The following is a 17,983-nucleotide window of genomic DNA, read 5'->3' as shown; positions in this document are numbered from 1 at the left end:
CCGGATCGACGGGCCGACCATCCGATATCCATAGCCTGAGTTCTCTGAGCCACTGCCAGTGACTCGTGTTGCTTCCCGCCCAGCACAAGGTCCTTCGTGCTCAATCCTCGACAAGCCTGAAGTTTCCCGTTAGAGATATTCGCCGCCCCATGAGATCCTAGTCTTGCACAGTTGTGAACACAACCAAAGGACCACTAGGTACATTCTCGATATCTTGGCTACCAGTCGCTGACTCTAGCGCTGAAGCGCCCGATAGGCTGGCCGCCACCGAAGTTCTGATCGCGAGCCTGAGAGCTGAGGCCACAGTAACGGACGCGGGCCTACGCGGGCCCTATACTCTGACGTCACGCGTCGCGCTCCCCTCTCATGATAGACGGACGGCCCGTGTCTGCTGCTTCTTCCTGCTTCTCAAGTACGGCGGGTCCGCCGGTGAATATATTCCCGTTATTTCCATCATTTGGATGAGCACATCCACTGGCCTTGTGATGCCTTGAACACATTCTCAGGCACGCATGGAAGTACCGACAGTCGCAGGCTGCGGTACTTAAAGGGACATACGACGCGTCGCGGACTCCCTGCACGCGCACAAGTATACAGGCGATGCGTTGGCTGACGTCTTGGTCCGCGCTTGCGCTCGTGCTAGCAAGCCAACTCGCGAGTGTCTTGTCCTATACCGTCCCACCCGGTTCTCCTGGATTTTACCATGGGAACTCGTCTGCGGCAGTCACGTTTGACGAGTACTCTCTATTTCTCGACAACAAAAGGCTCTTCGTCTTCAGTGGCGAAGTGCACCCGTGGCGATTGCCCACAGGGAAGGCTGGATGGAGGGACATCTTTCAGAAGATGAAGGTATTACTCTGTGCTAGCGTCGGGTATCGATACGCTGACCCCCACCCCCCCAGGCCGCTGGATGGAACGCCGTCTCCGTATATCTCCACTGGGGCCTCAGTGAAGGAAAGCAGGGAGAGCTGGATTTTGAATATTACCGCTCGCACACCGACGTTTACGAGGTCGCCAAAGAAGTTGGCCTTCTGGTGATCGTAAGACCCGGGGTATGTGAGATGTGGTCATGCAGTGTTACGCCGAGATTGATCCGTCCACGCCCATAGCCGTACATCAATGTGAGTCTCCCTGACGGTAAGCCCGATGGGACGAACTCATAATTGCCTATGCGGGTTTTTTTGCCCTAGGCTGAGACAAGTGAGGTGCCCGGACTGTTCAAGCTGCACCGGGCTAATACCATACTCTTCCAGTTGGCGGCGGTTTCCCCGGATGGCTGACGAACAATCCTGCCAAGGCGCGTACAAACGAGACTGGGTTCACGGACGCATGGATGCCTTTCATGACAGCCGTGTCCAAGTTCGTGGAGCCTTATCAGGTCGGTGACCATCTCGTCTTCCACGCTCATGTCTGATCATGCTGTAAGTATCCGGACGGCTCCGTCATTGCCATCCAATCCGAGAACGAATTCTTCGAGTCGACGCCCTCCGACCCGGGACGGTCAGAGTACATGCAGCTCATCGAGGATACCTACCGCGCCAACGGGCTCACCAAGATCCCCATGTATGGGTTTGCGTCTCCCTGTCTTGCGACTAACACCTAATCCCAGCCTTTGCGATGCTACAGCACCCATAATGATGGCGGCCACACACGCGGGGTGTACGCTCCCGGCCATGGCCTAGGCGAGGTGGACCTGTACACGTGGGATAACTACCCCAACGGCTTTGATTGCAGCAATCCGAACAAATGGACCGAGCTGTATACTCAATTGGATAGTGATCATCAGGTACGAGGTTCGCAGAAACTGCATTCCCCAGCTGCTTTGAGGATTGCGGTCATAGAATATCGATCCGGACTTGCTCTGGGCCTCTGGAGAGTTTGGCGGCGGCGCGTTCGACCCATGGGGAGGGGTGAGTAGCTGAATTTCACCGATGCCGACATTGCTCATCGCTTCGACTACATGTGGATAGTCAAGTTACGACGCATGCTACCAACTAACTAACGAACAATACGCCAACGTGAGTATTGAGCAGCGAGAACGTTCAACAGCTGACTGATTGGCATCATAGGTCTTCTACAAGGTACGAACACAATGACCAAAGTATGCAACTGTGTTCTAAGCATTGACGGCGATGCAGAACAATTATGCCGCAGAGACGCATTATCAGAATCTCTACATGACATTTGGCGGGACAAATTGGGGTAACCTAGCAGAGCCTACCGTCTATACATCGTGGGTCCCGAGTTTTGAGTACCGAGACTTCGACCAACACTTCATAGGTACGACTACGGAGCGCCCATACGAGAGGACCGTACGCTCTCGCCGAAGTACTACGAGCTGAAACTGCAAGCGGGCTTCCTGCACGCGTCGCCGGACTACTTGCTCGCGACGCGCGTGGGCAACGGCACGGTGGGCAGTGGCACAGCTTACTCCGATAACCCCAGGGTGTACACGACCGCGCTGAGCTCCAGCACGGGCGTGCACTTCTACGTTGTCAGGCATACGAGCAACAGGTGAGAACGGGTGCTATCATCCAGCGATGGGACGGTACTGATCTGCTGCATCGTTCTGTAGTTATCTTGCTCCCGTCAGCTTCTCCTTGCGCGTCAATACTACGGAAGGCGAAATCACAGTACCCCAGCACGGAGGAAACATCACACTTGATGGAAGAGAGAGTCAGATCCTCGTCTCGGAATACCCCTTCGGCTCGCATACTCTCAAATACTCTACTGCTGAGGTGAGACCATACCGCCCTCATGACACCTCCCTTGGCTGATTCGATGCCGGCTGCCTTAGATATTCACGCACACAACAATCGACGGCGTGGACTACCTGGTCCTCTATGCTCAGGCGGGGCACTCCATCGAAGCCGTCATGTCTGGCTCTGGCTCTCCACAGGTCGTTGGGTCGGACACCATCAAAGCAGAGTCATCCAACGGCTCAGTCATAATCACCGGAACGCCCTCCGGTCTATCCGGCGTCATACTCGACGGCGCCATAGTCATCATCGCGGACAAGCACGCCGCGTTGTCGTTCTGGAACATCCGACTTCCGAGTGCAAACAACACGCCGTACGACGCGGCGCCCGATGCCCCTTCTGTGCTCCTGTACGGCCCGTACCTCGTGCGCAACGCGTCGATCACGGGGAACACGCTCGAGCTGTTCGGCGACATCAACGCGACCATCACGCTGGGCGTCATCGCGCCCAGCAGCGTGAAGAGCGTCTCATGGAACGGGAAACAGGTCGAGGTGAAGGGCGCTTCTGTGCCAGGCGTCTTCGAGGCGACGTTGGAGTTCGCGGAAGAGGTAACGCTGCCAAGTTTGAGGGATGCGGAGTGGTACTGCGCGGACTCGTTGCCGGAGGTGCAGGCTGGGTTCGACGATAGTGCCTGGGTGACGGCGAACAAGACGAGCACGCAGAGGCCGTACCAGCCGCTTGGCGGACAGGTTAGTTCTGGCTCATTTATTACCTGGCGGGCACTGAGGTTGGATTAGTATGTCGTGTATGCGGATGAGTATGGGTTCCATCAGGGTAAGAAGCTCATTTCGGGGGTATGCTCCGGGTCTGACGGGATCTTAGGGAACACCATCGCCCGCGGGCATTTCACAGGTACCAACGCGACTGGCGTCCAGCTTTCAGTCCAAGGGTTAGTATCGACCCACCCTCAGGCTGCCGAGACATGTCTTCTGATCACCAGACTCTCAGAGGCTACAATTTCGGATACAGCGTCTGGATCAACTCCAAGTTCCTAGGATCTAGCCAGGGGACGAACCAGTACTCCGCGGGCGGAGGCGTTGACATGACGAACGACACGTGGACGTTCGACCCCGCCGATCTCACGGAGGGGGATAACGTGCTCACCGTCGTGGTCGACCAAACTGGTATGTGTTCGATGCGAGACACCGTGCGGGGAGTACAGTTATGCTGAGTGGGTGTATTATGCAGGTCTGGAAGAAGATTATGACGGTGATGATACCTTCAAGGTACGCGCATAATTATAATACGTTATGTTAGATGCGTCTCATCCCACTCACTTTCGCGCAGACCCCTAGGGGAGTGAGAGGCTACACCCTCCTCGGCGGGACCGACTTCGCCTACTGGAAGGTGCAGGGCAACCTCGGTGGCGAGGACTTCGCGGACAAAGTGCGCGGGCCGCTCAACGAGGGAGGATTATTCGTGGAACGGCAAGGCGAGTTTCGTTGATGCGGAGTGTGTATCAGACTTCTGACGATGATTTCATAGGCGCTCAGTTACCGGGTTTCCCTGTCGATTCCACAACGGGTTGGAACAAGTCTACGTCGGACGCATCATGTACTCCGTACGATGGCATGACCTCCGCGGGCATTCGGGCCTATCGCACGTCCTTCAACCTCAACCTGCCCGAGGGCAGCGACGTACCCGTGGCATTGCAATTTGAACGCACGCCGAGTAGTAGCTATCGCAGCGTGGTGTATATCAATGGGTGGCAGTTCGGTAGATTCAATTCTAGGGATGGGCCGCAGACGTCATTCCCGGTGAGTGACGTGGCATTCGGTGACCTTGCATATATGCTTATGAGATGCTCTAGCTGCCCGAGGGTATACTCAACCCGAGAGGATCGAATGAGTTGCTGGTCACGCTGTGGTCTCTGGGTGAGTGACTTCCCCTTTGTCTGGTTTCCGTTGCTGACTGAGGGGCTCGTAGACGGGGAGGGCGCGAAGATCGCCGACCTGCAGCTGAACAACACCGCGCTGCTGCAGTCGAGCAAGGAGGTGGTCCCGGGCGGGGTTGTGGCCTCGCCGGGGTATGGGGAGCTGAGGAGTTAGTCTGTTAGTTTTTCGGGCTGTTGGTGTGTGTAGTGAACCTTTTTGAGTGTGGCGTCGAACGTGTATACTGCAACGGCTATAGATTATGCGGAGCAGCGGCCGGTTGCATTGCCATATTAGGTTCCCACCTTACCAGAAACAGTTATGCATTCCGTCCCTCCCCGGGAATACACCGGCAGTGCCTGTCAATGCGAACAGTGACAATGTGTTATAAGACCAACCGCTGTCTGTGACGGGTTGACCCCAGACCAGAGTACGCCAACGCCACCCCGCTGCGTGGTAGCGCGACTCGTGCCGGGCGGGTGTCTTCAAGAGCAGCACTGCATCCGAGGATGCGTTTCGCGCTGTCTGATTAGGTATAAAATGCATGGAAATGTAATCTGACCTCGCGCAAGCTCGTTCCAGCACTGGGGGTTCTCGCGTAGATGCCAGCCCGTCTCCGCGCTCACGGGCAGATGTGATCAAGCATGGTATTCTCTCGCGCCTCGGGGGCCATGCCAACCTGAGCTCACCTCTCGGCCTGCGATCCCGCTATTTCTGCGTAGAACTGGAACTATTTCCACGCCCACGGAACACTCTTCCCTTCTTGACCCGCTCTTGGGTAGTGCTTATTCTGGCGGGATCGTCCCTGGTGTTCTCGAAGTGCGGGGTAGAGGCGGTTGGACGGGTATGGCGAGGATCGTCGGTTGGGCCTGATCACCGGGGGGGGGGAGGCGAAAGCAGTGAGGGATAAAGGTTCCTGGACGATCAGTCAGTATCCAGTAGATCTCCACGAATGTGTGGTCATCTCCTGGATACTGCGCCGAGTGTCGGGTGACTTGTCCGGCGCGGGCTCCGGGTGAGAGTGACGCTGCGAAGTGCGGGGAAAAAGGGAACGACCTAAATAGTAGGCATGAGCTTCCGGAACCCCGCGCGAGGGAGAGCCTCGGGGGACGACATGGACGGGTACGGCGAGATCGTCGGTCGGGCCTGATAAGAAGGCCTGACAGCAGCCGGCGGTGGGATGAGGTTGTTCATGGCTGCTCAGCGCAGTGTCCAGTAGATCTGCCACGAGCGTGTGGAAACCTCCTGGACAGTGCGCTGAGCGTCGGCGAGGGGAGGCTCCAGGCCTAGGTGAGAGTGAGTGTTGTCCGGGAGAAAGCAGACGGTACAGCGTTCCGGAACGCGGTGCGAGGGGGAACTTTACTTAGTCCGAATGATCACCGGCGTCCCGTGCCAGCCTCGTACCTCTGGAATCTTCTCCGTGTACGCTCTCGCTGCGCTTTAGAATTCGAATTCGCAACTCCCCGGACGCACTCGTCCCGGGCACCCGGAGTGCCTGCCTGTCCTGAAACCCATTACATGATTACAACGCAGAGGGAGGGACGTATGAGAACAGCGGGATCTGTTTTGTCTTCGTCATACGGTATACGCTATGTAGGCTATTAGTAGTGTATCTGCGTTCTGGCGAGTAAGCTCTGACAGGAATGTATCAAGTATGACACGCAGCTCGTACGTAGTAGTGTGCGCTCTGGAAATTTCCCTGATCCAGAGCGATTGGGTTAGGTACCTCAGGCTCTTCGTTGAGGAAGTCAAAAGCCTGGAGCTTCGATCGCCGCTCAGACTAGCTAGAGCTTTTAGTTTGGCTAGGCAGGAGCCAGGAGGTCAGGGGACGAGAGGGGCGCGCCTCCCTACTCCAGGCCTGTCAATGTACGGGGACCCCGGGCACCGGGTTTGGGTTGCAGAGTTGTTTAGGAAAGCGATGTGGATTGGCTCGTGTTGAGGTGTACTTCAGGCTCAGCATGTAGTGAAATGAACATTCGTTTGGTGCGGCTTTCTGTTCACATATGATACCCTGCAGCTTCCTGCAAAGGCGAAGGGAATATGATTGTGCGGACCAAGGGGTGGCAGATGGAGCAACCCAGAACACTAAGCCCTCCGGGGAGGGAAGGCCTCAATCCTGCCCTTCAGAAAAAAATGAACAAAATGTGCAGGACCCTATTCTGGCCCTATGTTAGCTCCTGCCCCCATAGTGGGGCATTTCTCATTCTTTGATGTGAGTTCATGTTAGATCACCTGAGGAGAGCTGGGATTTCACCCAGCTGCCCCAGATGTGGCATGTATATCATAATCATAATCAGAAACTCATAGTGAGGATTTTATTTTGTAAGTGTGGTGAATTTTTTGAGGGCAAAAATAAATATACAAGGGGGAGGGGAAGGTCAGGTCACACTGTTGCCTCACCTAAATAAAAGTAGGTCTGTATCCGAAGATATTATCCTCGCCTCCCCTTGGTGCAGACATACTTTGACAACAATCTCCAAGAGCCCTGAAGCTATTATTTCCTATTTTGGAAGTTACGCTTCCTGAAACGGTAATATTTCAGCACCCACGATTAGCTGGGCGCTCGCACCATTGGAATATCCTCGCGCAGTTGATAAAAGTGCCCCGAGTTCTATGCGCAAAAGAAAAAGAGTTGATCCTAGCTACTCGAGGCAAGCCATACTCTCAGCAATCTGGCATGAATCAGATTTGTCGTCATCCTGTGGAGAGAATTCTGCCGGTCTCATTCCCAATTGCGGAGTACCCCGCGTTTCGCACGGTTCCCCGGATACGCATGCGGGGCCAGGCCGCGTCGCGGCCGAGGCCCGCGCATCTTGCCTGCTCCTTTCCATCATCTTCGATTCGTAAAATGCCCGTCTATTTGTATACCGTTCCTGCTTATTTACGCCTCCCAGCTGCCCTGCTTCCTCCCTCCCCCGCCCTGCGCCTGCAGGGTTTGCCACTAGAAACAAATACTTATACGCTTTCTTAATCAACGCCTGCGTCGTTCACCATGCGGGCGACAGTGCGGCTGATGAAGCCGTTGTTGACGACGCCTGGGCTGACGCACCAACCTCACTCGGCCCACATATACAGGTCGCTCCCGTTGTTGGGCTCGGACGTGCCCGTCGAGGAGGAAGGTTCGCCGAACTACAACCCGCGACATTTCTACCCGACGCGCCTCGGTGAGGTCCTCCAGGACTCGTACGAGGTCGTCGCGAAGCTCGGCTTCGGCGGCAACTCGACAGTGTGGCTGGCGAGGGATTTGCTGAGGTGTGTGTGGCTAGCGTTATTTCTTAGGTTATTAATTGCTGAACTCGGATCAGATACCGCTTCCCGCAAGACCGCTACGTCGCGCTCAAGATCTGCCGCAACGACACCGCGCACGCCGCCTGCGCGTCCAAGGAGCTCAGCATCTCGCAGCACATTGCCGCCGCGAACCCGTGGCACCCCGCGCTGCGCTACGTGCGCACCGTCAAGGATTCGTTCGAGCTCGACGGCCCGCACGGCAGGCACCTCACCATGGTGTACGAGCCGATGCGCGAGCCGCTCTGGCTCTTCCAGTACCGCCGCCTCGGGGGCGTGTACCCTGCGCATCTGTTGAAGCCGACGGTGAGAATATTGCTGTACGCGCTGGATTATCTGCATACGCAGGCGCACGTCATACACACCGGTGAGTGCCTCGTCCCAGTCTGAAGATCATCACTGACCGTATCTGCCCAGACATCAAAGCCGAAAACATCCTCCTCGCGCTCGAGTGCACCTCCGTGCTCGACGACCTCGCCGCCGACGAGCAGCACGACCCCTCCCCTCGCAAGATCCTCGCCGACCGCTCCGTCTACCTCTCGCGGAACGACTTTGGGCCCCTCCGCACGCTCCCCAAGTTCATCCGCATCAGTGACTTTGACGTCGCCGTCCGCGGGGACTCCAAACAGCCTCTCACGCACTGGATCCAGCCGGACGATTTCCGCGCGCCAGAGGTCACGCTCGGCGCGCCGTGGAGCTACAGCGCGGATATGTGGAACGTCGGCGCGATGCTCTGGAACCTCCTCGAGGGCGAGACGTTGTGCGCCGGCCGGGACGCGCGCGGGGAGTACGACGCGGGCCGGCAGCTTGCGCAGATCACTAGTTTACTCGGGCCTGCTCCTAAAGCCCTCCTGCAGCGCGGGAGTGATACCGAGCTGTTTTACGACTCTGACGGTATGTTCCTTCTCCCTCCCTTGCTGAGTTCGCGCGGCTGATTGCGCTTTGTACAGGTGACCTCAAAGGCACGCAAGCGGAGCCCCGCGCGCTCGAAGACACCGTGCATGCCCTCGAGGGTGAGGACAAGGCGCTGTTTCTCGACTTTGCGGGGCGCATGCTGCGCTGGCTCCCCGAGGAGCGCGCTACTGCGGGCGAGCTCCTCGAGCACCCGTGGCTGTCGTCCCCGAGCACGCCGCCCAAGTAGATTTGTTCCCGCCTTTTCACGTCCCGTACGCTCCCATTACCCGCCTCCTTCTCCCGCCCACACGCCTTCGCCCACTATCGGCGCCGGTATAAGCGCCGGCGCTGGATAGGACCTTTAGACTAACTTATTGCCTTTTTGTTTTCCGCTCTCCCTTCCTCTCCTTCCATTTGGTATCGGTAGCATTGAGTAATATGGTAAGGACTGGACTTTGGTGCATTGTGCTGTAGATGGGTATCATAGATAGACTTGATTTGTATAGATGTATATGTATGTACGAGGTGTAGATAGAGGACTATGAATGGGAGGTTAATGGTTGGATCCATGAGCGGATTATTGGACCTTTCGAAATGCTGTGTTGTGCTCTGAGCGCCGTCTAGGAAGGTGTATATTTAATATTGAGGGTACAGACGTTGTGGTGTTGGGAAAGCATGTACCCCATGGTCATACTGATCCGCCGCACTCCTGCCAGGCGTGGACAACGGGGAGTTTGTCGGTTGGCCCGTCAATTACTTCAAAAATGTCTACAACTACTATTACATAGGGAGGAACGGAGGGAAATCGATGCAAGAACGGGAAGATACATGATTAGGTTACTTATTAGAGAAGAGACGGGGCGATACGACGATTTCGCCGCGTTGGTATCGTCGTTGCAACTGTCTTACGAATTCGAAAGGTCCATGAGCGAGAGCAAAGTGTACGTAGCGTACCTTACGGCGACGTATCCTCGGTCCGAGCTTCAGAATCAAGTGCTGCAGCTTGGCTGCTTTCTCAGCTGCAGGGATAAGAGGTACAACGGGCGGATAAATTCAGGCTTCACCAGCTTCATAGAAGATCGAACATTCGAGGAACAGCCAAGTTCGGACCGGCTTGTTCAGTCGACGGACCTAAGTGTCAATGCGCACGTCAGACTCAGACAACGTACTCAGGGACAGCAAGGATTGATTACGCCGCCCATATACTAGTAATACAGTGGGATATGTCATAACGTGCTTGGGTATAGGTGTACGCTGTACGGCGTGCAGAGGGAGTGAACGTGATGCTTTCGTTGTGAAGCCTCTGAGCTCAATGAGCCCGAGTCTGGGTCAAGAAAGAGAAGATAGCCTTACCTCAAGGGTATGAGTCTCGCGTCTTCGAGGCCAGCCCGTGCCACTCGAAGATGTGCGCGGATGACGAGGGGCTGTCCAGCGCGTACGCATCTCTAGGTGGGAATGCAGTTGTCTCGGGGTCAGCACCGGAGGAAGTCGTCGCGTTTTGCGTGGTGGAGTGCAGCTCGGGCAGGTCGACGGCGTTGTTGTGGTTGAACCGGATCGTGGGGAGCGTGTCCGTGAGCTGGCTGTCCTCTGAAAATCCGCGGCCCTGCGCGACGCGCAAGATGATCAGCAGCGGCGATATCGACTACTTACACGTGTGGAATGAGAATCAAGGTGAAGCTAGAGGATACTCCGAATCAAACAGCGCACCTCCGTCTGCCCGAGCCACGTGAGGAACGGGTACTGCGCGGGGTTGTTCTGCGAGTAGCAGATGATGAAGACGAGCCCTGTCACCGAGTAGAGCGCCGCGCTCTCGACGATCATTGCCGCGATGCCCGTGTACACCCTCCCAGACGACTGAGAGAGGTCGCGGCTGCGCTTGCGGAGGGTAAACAGCCGCCGGAGGATGAAGCATGTCACAATGATGTTGAAGGAAACGGAGAGGCCCCAGTAGAGGATGCCCAGCCCGACGGACTTGCGGTCGTAGAGGTTGGAGCTCATGGAGACTTGCGCGACGAAGAGGACGGAGGCGACTGGGCCGGGCGGGCATTGAGGATCAGCGCAGAGGGGGGGAAGGGGAGACGTACTGATGGACGCGGAGAAGACTGCGGCGGGGATTGCGATGACGCTCTTACTGCGAGCGTAAAGAAAGTAACATCTATACAGCTATCGTTCCCTTCAGCGACCTCGCCCATTCAGCATGCGTGGAGGGTAACTTACAAGCAGCCCGTCCTGCAGCCAAGTGCAGATCGCGTACACGAACACGCTGACCCACTCGGGCGGGGCGCTGTACCCCTCGTTGTAATACTGAATCGGGTCGTCAAGTCCCTGCCCGTGCTCGACGTACGACGCGGCCTCCGCGACGATGTCCCGCCAGAGCCCGACGGAGCTCAGAGCGAACTGCAGAGAGATGTAGCCGAGGAAGAAGCGCGCCTGGCGCATTGACCGGCGCCGCTTGTATAGGAGCGCCCAGGTAATCACGAATAGTGTAAAGTGGATGCCTGCGGGAGGATGAATGGATGTCCTCTCGGTGTGAGCAGAGCGTCACTAACGCACCGTACGCCATGAAGCCGGACATGACGCCGATAAGCTGTGCGTACTCGCGCGACGTGCTGGACGACGCCATTGCGACGGAGTTGACCCCAGGCAGGAGCTGGCGCAGCCCGAGGACTCATAAGGTGGGTGCTGTTCACCGAGTCCGATGTGTGACTGCAGAGTCGATATTCAGGCCGGGCGCGACAGCACAAGCAGGCATCGACGCAGGAAAAGAAGGGAAGAGAAAACGTTTGGCAGGTTTAGCTCGCAAGGAAGGAGCGGGAATGCGAGAAAAGGCGTTAAGCTTCACGTAAGGTGTTGCATTAATAGCGCTGCCACTGGAAGGAGATGCTGGATTGAGCAGGATTCTCTGGGAACGCACGTCGTGGTATTCATTTCTCGGCACAGGACGCTCGTAAACCTCGGGAAAACGGCAGCGTTTTGCTGAAAATGATACTTTCACCCGTGCTTGTCCTCGATGGCCGAAAGCAAGCTCCACGGTGGGGATAGTGATCTCGTGCCTATGGCGACAGTCGGTGAACACGCTTCTTCCGTCACTACTTTAGCCACAGCCAGGCCATCGGAGTGTCCAAATCCTACCAGGCCGTCTGAGGCAGACCCGTAAGTGTGTCGAAAACAATAGTCGCTCGCAACACCCCCTACGCTGTGATACCGGCCTGTCTTGCCCCCAGATTTCAGACCGAAGAATATGGGATTAAGACAGGCTGGTATCGCAGCCTATCGGGAGCCAGGGGCGGTACGAGCGCAGTAAATATCCTTCGAGCCTTGAGAGGCAAGGGGTAACATCATGAGAATCTAAGTAGGAAGCGGTCCTCTCACCAGAGCCACAGGACAAGGACAAATAGCGTCAAATACGCACGTGTGTGGCGTCGCTGCTGCGACTTGTGGCTACAAGTCCGAGAACATGGAAGGAGGAACAAAATCTAGTATTAAAGTGAATTATGATACAATCTCTACTCAATGTTTTATAGTCTAAAAGAACGTGATCGTCGCCAATGCGCGACGGCTGGCCAGGAAATGATACATCTAAGAAATCTATGGTCTAGTCACAATCCTTACGAGGATGGCGAGTCTTGGCGTCCGAGAAGGTAGGCAAAGGTGGAGTAGGCCGCCCAGGGCGTGAACTCTGTAAGAAAACGGAGAAGCGTAAGAAGGTGAGGTTAGGAGTATTATCAACATGGACGAGACGCACGAGGCACATAATGTCCGCTGAAGTATATCTCTACGTCTATGCCGGGATCAACATCAGGGACAGAGTGACGGCGAGTAGGGACAGGGAAGAAACATACAAGTCAGGTTGCGTTCGGTGTGGGCGTTCCCATAGACGCCGTGGTGTTTGAGTGTGAAGCTCTCCGGCTCGATGGGTTTCTGGAAGCCTTGGGCACCGTTCCACGTCATGTTCCTGCAACGTCCCAAACATATCAGATCAGCAATCCAGATCACGAGCGCGAATAGGCGCACTGGATTGCTATCCTCGTCCCCTCCGCGACGAGCATAAAGTCCTATCCGAACAATCAGCACGGACGACTCGACAGAGGCACGCAGAAGTCAGAGCGACGCACCGCCATCCCATGCGCGATGACGACGCGCTCCGATTTCTCGATCACCTCCGGGAGGACCGTGAACGCGGTCGGCGTGGACGTGTCAGCGTGCGGCCTACCCGACTTCTCGCTCACGTAGACATGCTCGTCCGTGCAGGCCTCCCACTTGACGTGCGGGGCGTGAATCGCGTCTTGGACCTGTGATTGCAGTTAGACGTAAGTTATATACAGGGAGGCAGAGGGCCGAGAGAGCTTCGTACATCGGTTCTAAGCGAGAATTTAGTATGTGAGGACGCAATGGCATTGGGGGTCTGCGCACCGATTGAAGTAGACGAATTTCTGGATGGAGGAGTGTGGCCAGCCCAAGACACTCCCTGCCGAGGTCGATTAACGGTATTCGAGGGCGCAACATTATCACTCACATGGTGCTGGCCACTGATCAGTCACCCTGAACTTGTTGAACGCAGGATTCAGCCTTCGAGGACAGCAGTAGTCAGCTCAAGCTCAGCCATCTTCTCCTACAGAAATCGACATACTTCTGAGCAGCGTTCCTCACGCGATCGCGGATCTGGCAGTGCCCAGGCGCCGCGACGCTCCCATTGTTGCCTTTTGGCATAGGCAGCGGTCCTTTCGGCGGGTACGTGACGTATGTATCGACGTAGTCCGTGTACCCGCACTCGTCAGACCGTTTCTCGATGTCGGCCATGAAGGTGCTGTTCAGCGGGAACACGTTCTTGTTGTCCTTCGGTTTCGGTCAGTGACAGGCCGCGTCGGTCACGCGAGGAGGCGACGCACTTTCACGAACTTGAGCGTGGGGATCTCGTATTGGACGACGGTGTAGGAGATGGATGGGTCCGAGAGCCACATGCCCTTGAGGTGGAGGTCGAGGCCCGGGTGTTCGTAGATGTAGTGCGCGATGTGTGGCACATCTGTAAGATCATTATCAGAACTGGAGCGCTTACTACAATGGGCCAAACGACATACAGAAGCCGCCGAACTGTTTTTGTTCTATCGTTAGTCCCGCTCAATGAGAGAGGCGAATGGCGTACGTACACTTTCTCCCGATACATAGAAGTTCTTGCCCTTGAGCTCGCTGAAGACCTCGAGAAATTGCTGCATGAAGCCGTAGAACTGCTCCGCGAGATCGGCGTCGTTGTTGATAGTCGGGTCCCCTTCCGTGAACCCCGTCTGTCCTCCAAGTTAAGCAGGTACTGGACAGGGAGTCGAATGTGGACATACTCCGATTGGCTGTTCAACCCAGAGCATATGAGAGAGGTTAGTCCAAGACCATTTGTTACTGTTGATGCACCGTGTTAGTACGTTTCGACACTAAAGTAACGACGAGGTCCTACGGAGTAGGCGCTGCTTGACCCCAGTTCCAAGCTATTGAAGCTGTCAGTCGGAGAGAGGTTCTAATGCGACGGAAATAGAACCCATACAAATTGGGCCATTTTCAGTCAAAAGTCCCTGTAGAGAGGAACACCCTGGTCCGCCTATGGAATGATCAGTCGTGAGATGCAGATATAGGCAGTACACAGCAAAGTTTCGCCTACCGTTCGTCCAGAATGTAACGTCATTTGCATGCGATGCATTATTCGTGGGCCAGAACCTGTCGGGCGCCTTGTAAGCATAAACCCTGAGCGAAGGATGCGTCTGCGTACCAAAAGAACAGCTTTCGCGTTTCATTAGGATGTGAAGATATAGGCATCAATCCGGACCATGATGGCCCGGCATCCCAGTCAACTTCACCAGCCAACTGTCAGTATTCATTGGACTGTAAGTATAAGAGCATAGTCACTCACCTTCGGGTATTTTAGAGCCATCTACGTAGTATTTCTCCGCTTCAGGATTGCTGAAAGTGATAGTGGCGTTGCGTGACGCATCAGACTCTATCGGGGAACCAACAACGAATGTCGCAAGACTAGAAATCAAGAAAGAGAGCAAAAGACTGGAGAACGTGGACTTGAACTGCATGATACACATATCCCGCGCCCCGGGATACGAAGGTGGAGCACTAAGTCTTCAGGTCCAACCAGCTTATATTCACGACCCCCGACCCGGCACAGAGCTCTGGAGAATGTCATAGTGATCGACAGAAGAGGCAGCATCATAACTACACTCCGCAGGAAGCTTATCGGTACACAACACGCAGCTCGGAGAAGTCGCTTAGTCGACGGAACACTCGGTGGAGTAACCAAAACATAGAAATCGACGGTGGCTTCACGGCTATTTTGAAGCACAATGCCGCACAGGTATGTATGGAACTTAGAGCTACACTGAATCGGCGGGTGCTTCCAAGTTGTAAGTCCCTGCAGAGGAATGGGTGTTTGGCCGCGCGGGTGAGTCGAGCAATGCGATTGCTCCACAAATCCAGTCTTGGCCGATCTTCTGATTCTTGGCCTTGACCGTGTAAAAGGGAATTTGCAAGGCGGCAAACTGAGTACAGCGGGAGGTAGAAGGAATGGAGCGACACCTGAATCCAGGGTACAGGTTGACTCGCGTAGAGGAGGAAGCTTCAACTTCCAGATTGCCCGAGATCCCCGCTTTCATCCGGGTGGCCACATTTTTTTGCCACAATACGCTGAAGCCTACCCATGGCCAGAAGAACTGGTTTTATTTACCGTACAATTATCGTGGATCCCGGTGGAAGTGACGAGCTTATCACACCGCCTGGGACGCAAGCGAACATGGGAGGAGTATACTGGAGTAAGCTGTTCAAGGATGCTCGAGCCTTACAGCCTTATCGCAACCGATAAATCCCCACGCAATATAGGTTCGTAAAGACCTCATACTGATAAGTCCTTCACTCTGCCAAGAGGAATGCCATTAACCTGAAGCGCTAGCCACAAGTGTTCGGGTATGGGTTCAAGGAGAAGAAGAGAATACTTAAGAAGTTGCGCAGTATGCCACAGTTTGCTTCCGCAATCGTCGCTACGCGATGGAGCCGTAGAACCGAAGGACAGTCTAGCGAACTACGAAAGGATCCATCAATGACCAGCCCTCCGACTCGAACTTACGACAACCGTTGCAACCGCTTACGAGCAGCGCCACGGTTCTGGATTTCAGCCATATAACTGTTTGAATGGAATGTACGGATTCGAGTTCGGGAGGAGGATTACAGCGCAGAGCACGCCATTCATACAATTGCGGTATCTAAATGAATCACCAGACGACGCAACGGAACATACAGTCACCCAAAATCAGAGAATCGAGTAGAGGATAGACAGCAAGGAAAAGTGCAGAGATCAATTAGGACAGATAACGGACGAATCAAGCAGCGGCCGGGGCATTGGAGGCCGTGTAATCCTGCAAGGCCAAGAATTAATGGAACCGCGAGAGGACGTGCACACCTAACACCCACCTCCATCTCCGCATCGAGGTCAGCAGCGGTCTTCGCCGGGCGGGGCTCAGCCTTCTTGCGGCCCTTCTTCGCGGGCTTCTTCACCTTCTTCGCAGTCCTGTCAGATGAAACATAGCAAACCCGTCAGACACTACTCCCCCGGCACCTCCAGGGACGACACGAACTTGGGTGCGACGGCAGCGGCCACGGGGGCTGGCGCAACGCGCGCGGCGAGCGAGGGCTGCGCGACCGGCGTCGAGATAACGATTTCGACCTTCATGGGGCGTTCTGTTGATGGGAGCGAGTTGGAATAGGTACAGGGAGATAGAGGATCAGTTAGCGATCGGACCCTTAGGGACACGGAGAGGGAGAAGAAGGGAAATCCGAGACGATGCCTGGACCTGCAAGCCCTGCTGCGCGTGGTCGTCGTTGTAGTTCTCCCCGTCGTATGCATGCTTGACAATGTCTTCACAAATGAACCACTCCCTCATCCTTGACCATCTTGGACATTGAACAAGTAGACATCGACTTTGTGGGGCGGATAGCTGCTGGCACCACTCAGCAGCACCTCTACGCCCACCGTATTGACTTGCAGCCACAACCTAACCCGTAAGACCAAGACTGGGCAGCAGAAGGCTCCGACACAGGGTGGACGATGTCAGAGACCTTCGCGATCCGCAGCCTGGGTAGTTCAGATCACTCTGACGCGAGGTGAGCAACGTCAGAGGCCTTTACTTCCATAGTCGGGGCAGCGAAGGAGGCTCCGACAATAATGCGTTGACGTCAGAGACCTCCCCGCACGGTCCAGTGCTGCATCTCGATAACAACGTTATCGCGTCGAACCTCGTCAGGTCTCAACGGTGCAGGTGGCGCTCGCAATCGGCTTTTTGCTCGACTACCCGAAGCCGAGACCCTTCAACGACGCACGGCGGCGAACAAGCAAGCCAAGCTAGAAGGGGAAGAGAAGAGAAGTAGTCGAGACGGATACTAACTCCCATCGATAAGCCGGTTGTTGTACTGCTGGAACGCCTTGGTGCCATCACCCTTGCGCTGGAAGTGCACAGTGGCGACACCTTTTGATCTCCCGGAGGCGTCGTAGTTCAGCTGGACGGCACGCAAGGGGCCAACTGTCGTCTGGAATAAGTCCTTTTTGAGACAATGATACTTTGATGAGTTTCTCTGTAGCAGCACAGCAGCACGCGAAGCTTACCTTGATCTGAGCCTCGGTCACATCAAGTGGGAGGTTTGAGACGATGATTTTGTCGGCGGGTTGGGGTGTAGTAGCTGCAGGTGCAACCGCTGCTGCGGCCTTGCGCGCGGCTTTGGTGGATGGGCTCGCTGCCGCCGCGGGTGCGCCCTTGCCTATGAGTTGCTGCTTAACACCGCTGCTCCGTCGGCGTGCGGGCTTCGCCTTCGACCGCGTCTTCTTCTGGGTCTTGATCATCTGAAGAGAGCAAAGCGACAAACGAACATGTTGAGTGGCGTGGACTGCGACGACATTTCAGGCTTGCCAACCTCGTCGAGGGACTTATCCATGGCTGTAGTTAGAGCAGAGACGGAAGAATACAAGGAAGAGACTGTTGAAGACGTCGACGGTGGTGGCGGCAGGTGATGGTGGTCGTGGTGATGGAGAGAAACAAGGCGACAGCGGCACAGCTCCCCCAACAATATGTGTGACCTTTGATCACGCCGTCACGATTTCCATATTGGGCTTTCTTACAGTGCCCCTATTACGCGCTC

At 55.6% G+C, this 17,983-nt stretch overlaps 5 protein-coding genes across 5 annotated transcripts; 2 read left to right on the top strand and 3 right to left on the bottom strand.

Annotated features, from left to right (window-relative positions):
* Positions 1-586: 586 nt before the first annotated feature.
* On the top strand, positions 587-4,999 carry GLOTRDRAFT_111095 (uncharacterized protein). Its single transcript, XM_007867999.1, has 22 exons — positions 587-849; positions 903-1,052; positions 1,110-1,121; positions 1,191-1,200; positions 1,254-1,378; positions 1,427-1,563; positions 1,627-1,786; positions 1,842-1,910; positions 1,971-2,018; positions 2,070-2,081; positions 2,139-2,233; positions 2,281-2,514; positions 2,576-2,738; positions 2,798-3,448; positions 3,497-3,533; positions 3,582-3,648; positions 3,708-3,883; positions 3,948-3,985; positions 4,047-4,191; positions 4,245-4,516; positions 4,570-4,633; positions 4,686-4,999. Exons 1-22 carry the CDS (start codon positions 601-603, stop codon positions 4,805-4,807), a joined length of 3,036 nt encoding a protein of 1,011 aa, XP_007866190.1. The 5' UTR covers positions 587-600; the 3' UTR covers positions 4,808-4,999.
* A 2,639-nt stretch (positions 5,000-7,638) lies between these two features.
* On the top strand, positions 7,639-9,384 carry GLOTRDRAFT_60903 (kinase-like protein). The gene is made up of 4 exons (XM_007867998.1): positions 7,639-7,882; positions 7,936-8,282; positions 8,333-8,809; positions 8,866-9,384. The coding sequence occupies exons 1-4, from the start codon at positions 7,644-7,646 to the stop codon at positions 9,054-9,056; spliced, it is 1,254 nt and encodes a 417-aa protein (XP_007866189.1). The 5' UTR covers positions 7,639-7,643; the 3' UTR covers positions 9,057-9,384.
* Positions 9,385-10,163: 779 nt separating this feature from the next.
* GLOTRDRAFT_129311 (uncharacterized protein) lies at positions 10,164-11,432 on the bottom strand (the record flags this gene model as incomplete). The annotated part of the gene is made up of 5 exons (XM_007867997.1): positions 10,164-10,451; positions 10,517-10,839; positions 10,894-10,972; positions 11,027-11,307; positions 11,363-11,432. The coding sequence occupies 5 exons, from the start codon at positions 11,430-11,432 to the stop codon at positions 10,164-10,166; spliced, it is 1,041 nt and encodes a 346-aa protein (XP_007866188.1).
* Positions 11,433-12,417: 985 nt separating this feature from the next.
* GLOTRDRAFT_121369 (alpha/beta-hydrolase) lies at positions 12,418-14,893 on the bottom strand (the record flags this gene model as incomplete). The annotated part of the gene is made up of 18 exons (XM_007867996.1): positions 14,706-14,893; positions 14,565-14,646; positions 14,457-14,512; positions 14,343-14,396; positions 14,256-14,286; positions 14,143-14,200; positions 13,957-14,091; positions 13,888-13,900; positions 13,699-13,832; positions 13,440-13,645; positions 13,326-13,378; positions 13,223-13,277; positions 13,164-13,170; positions 12,925-13,101; positions 12,824-12,864; positions 12,652-12,764; positions 12,555-12,590; positions 12,418-12,488 (listed from the first exon to the last, which is right to left on the bottom strand). Exons 1-18 carry the CDS (start codon positions 14,884-14,886, stop codon positions 12,418-12,420), a joined length of 1,503 nt encoding a protein of 500 aa, XP_007866187.1. The 5' UTR covers positions 14,887-14,893.
* A 1,073-nt stretch (positions 14,894-15,966) lies between these two features.
* Positions 15,967-17,883, bottom strand: GLOTRDRAFT_111092 (uncharacterized protein). Its single transcript, XM_007867995.1, has 6 exons — positions 17,759-17,883; positions 17,454-17,687; positions 17,236-17,389; positions 16,429-16,531; positions 16,265-16,361; positions 15,967-16,209 (listed from the first exon to the last, which is right to left on the bottom strand). Exons 1-6 carry the CDS (start codon positions 17,777-17,779, stop codon positions 16,174-16,176), a joined length of 645 nt encoding a protein of 214 aa, XP_007866186.1. The 5' UTR covers positions 17,780-17,883; the 3' UTR covers positions 15,967-16,173.
* Positions 17,884-17,983: the final 100 nt, after the last annotated feature.

The sequence above is a fragment of the Gloeophyllum trabeum genome (genome assembly GCF_000344685.1).
Source record: "Gloeophyllum trabeum ATCC 11539 unplaced genomic scaffold GLOTRscaffold_00007, whole genome shotgun sequence".
Taxonomy (NCBI): domain Eukaryota; kingdom Fungi; phylum Basidiomycota; class Agaricomycetes; order Gloeophyllales; family Gloeophyllaceae; genus Gloeophyllum; species Gloeophyllum trabeum.
This window is presented reverse-complemented; position numbering and strand designations above follow the sequence as displayed.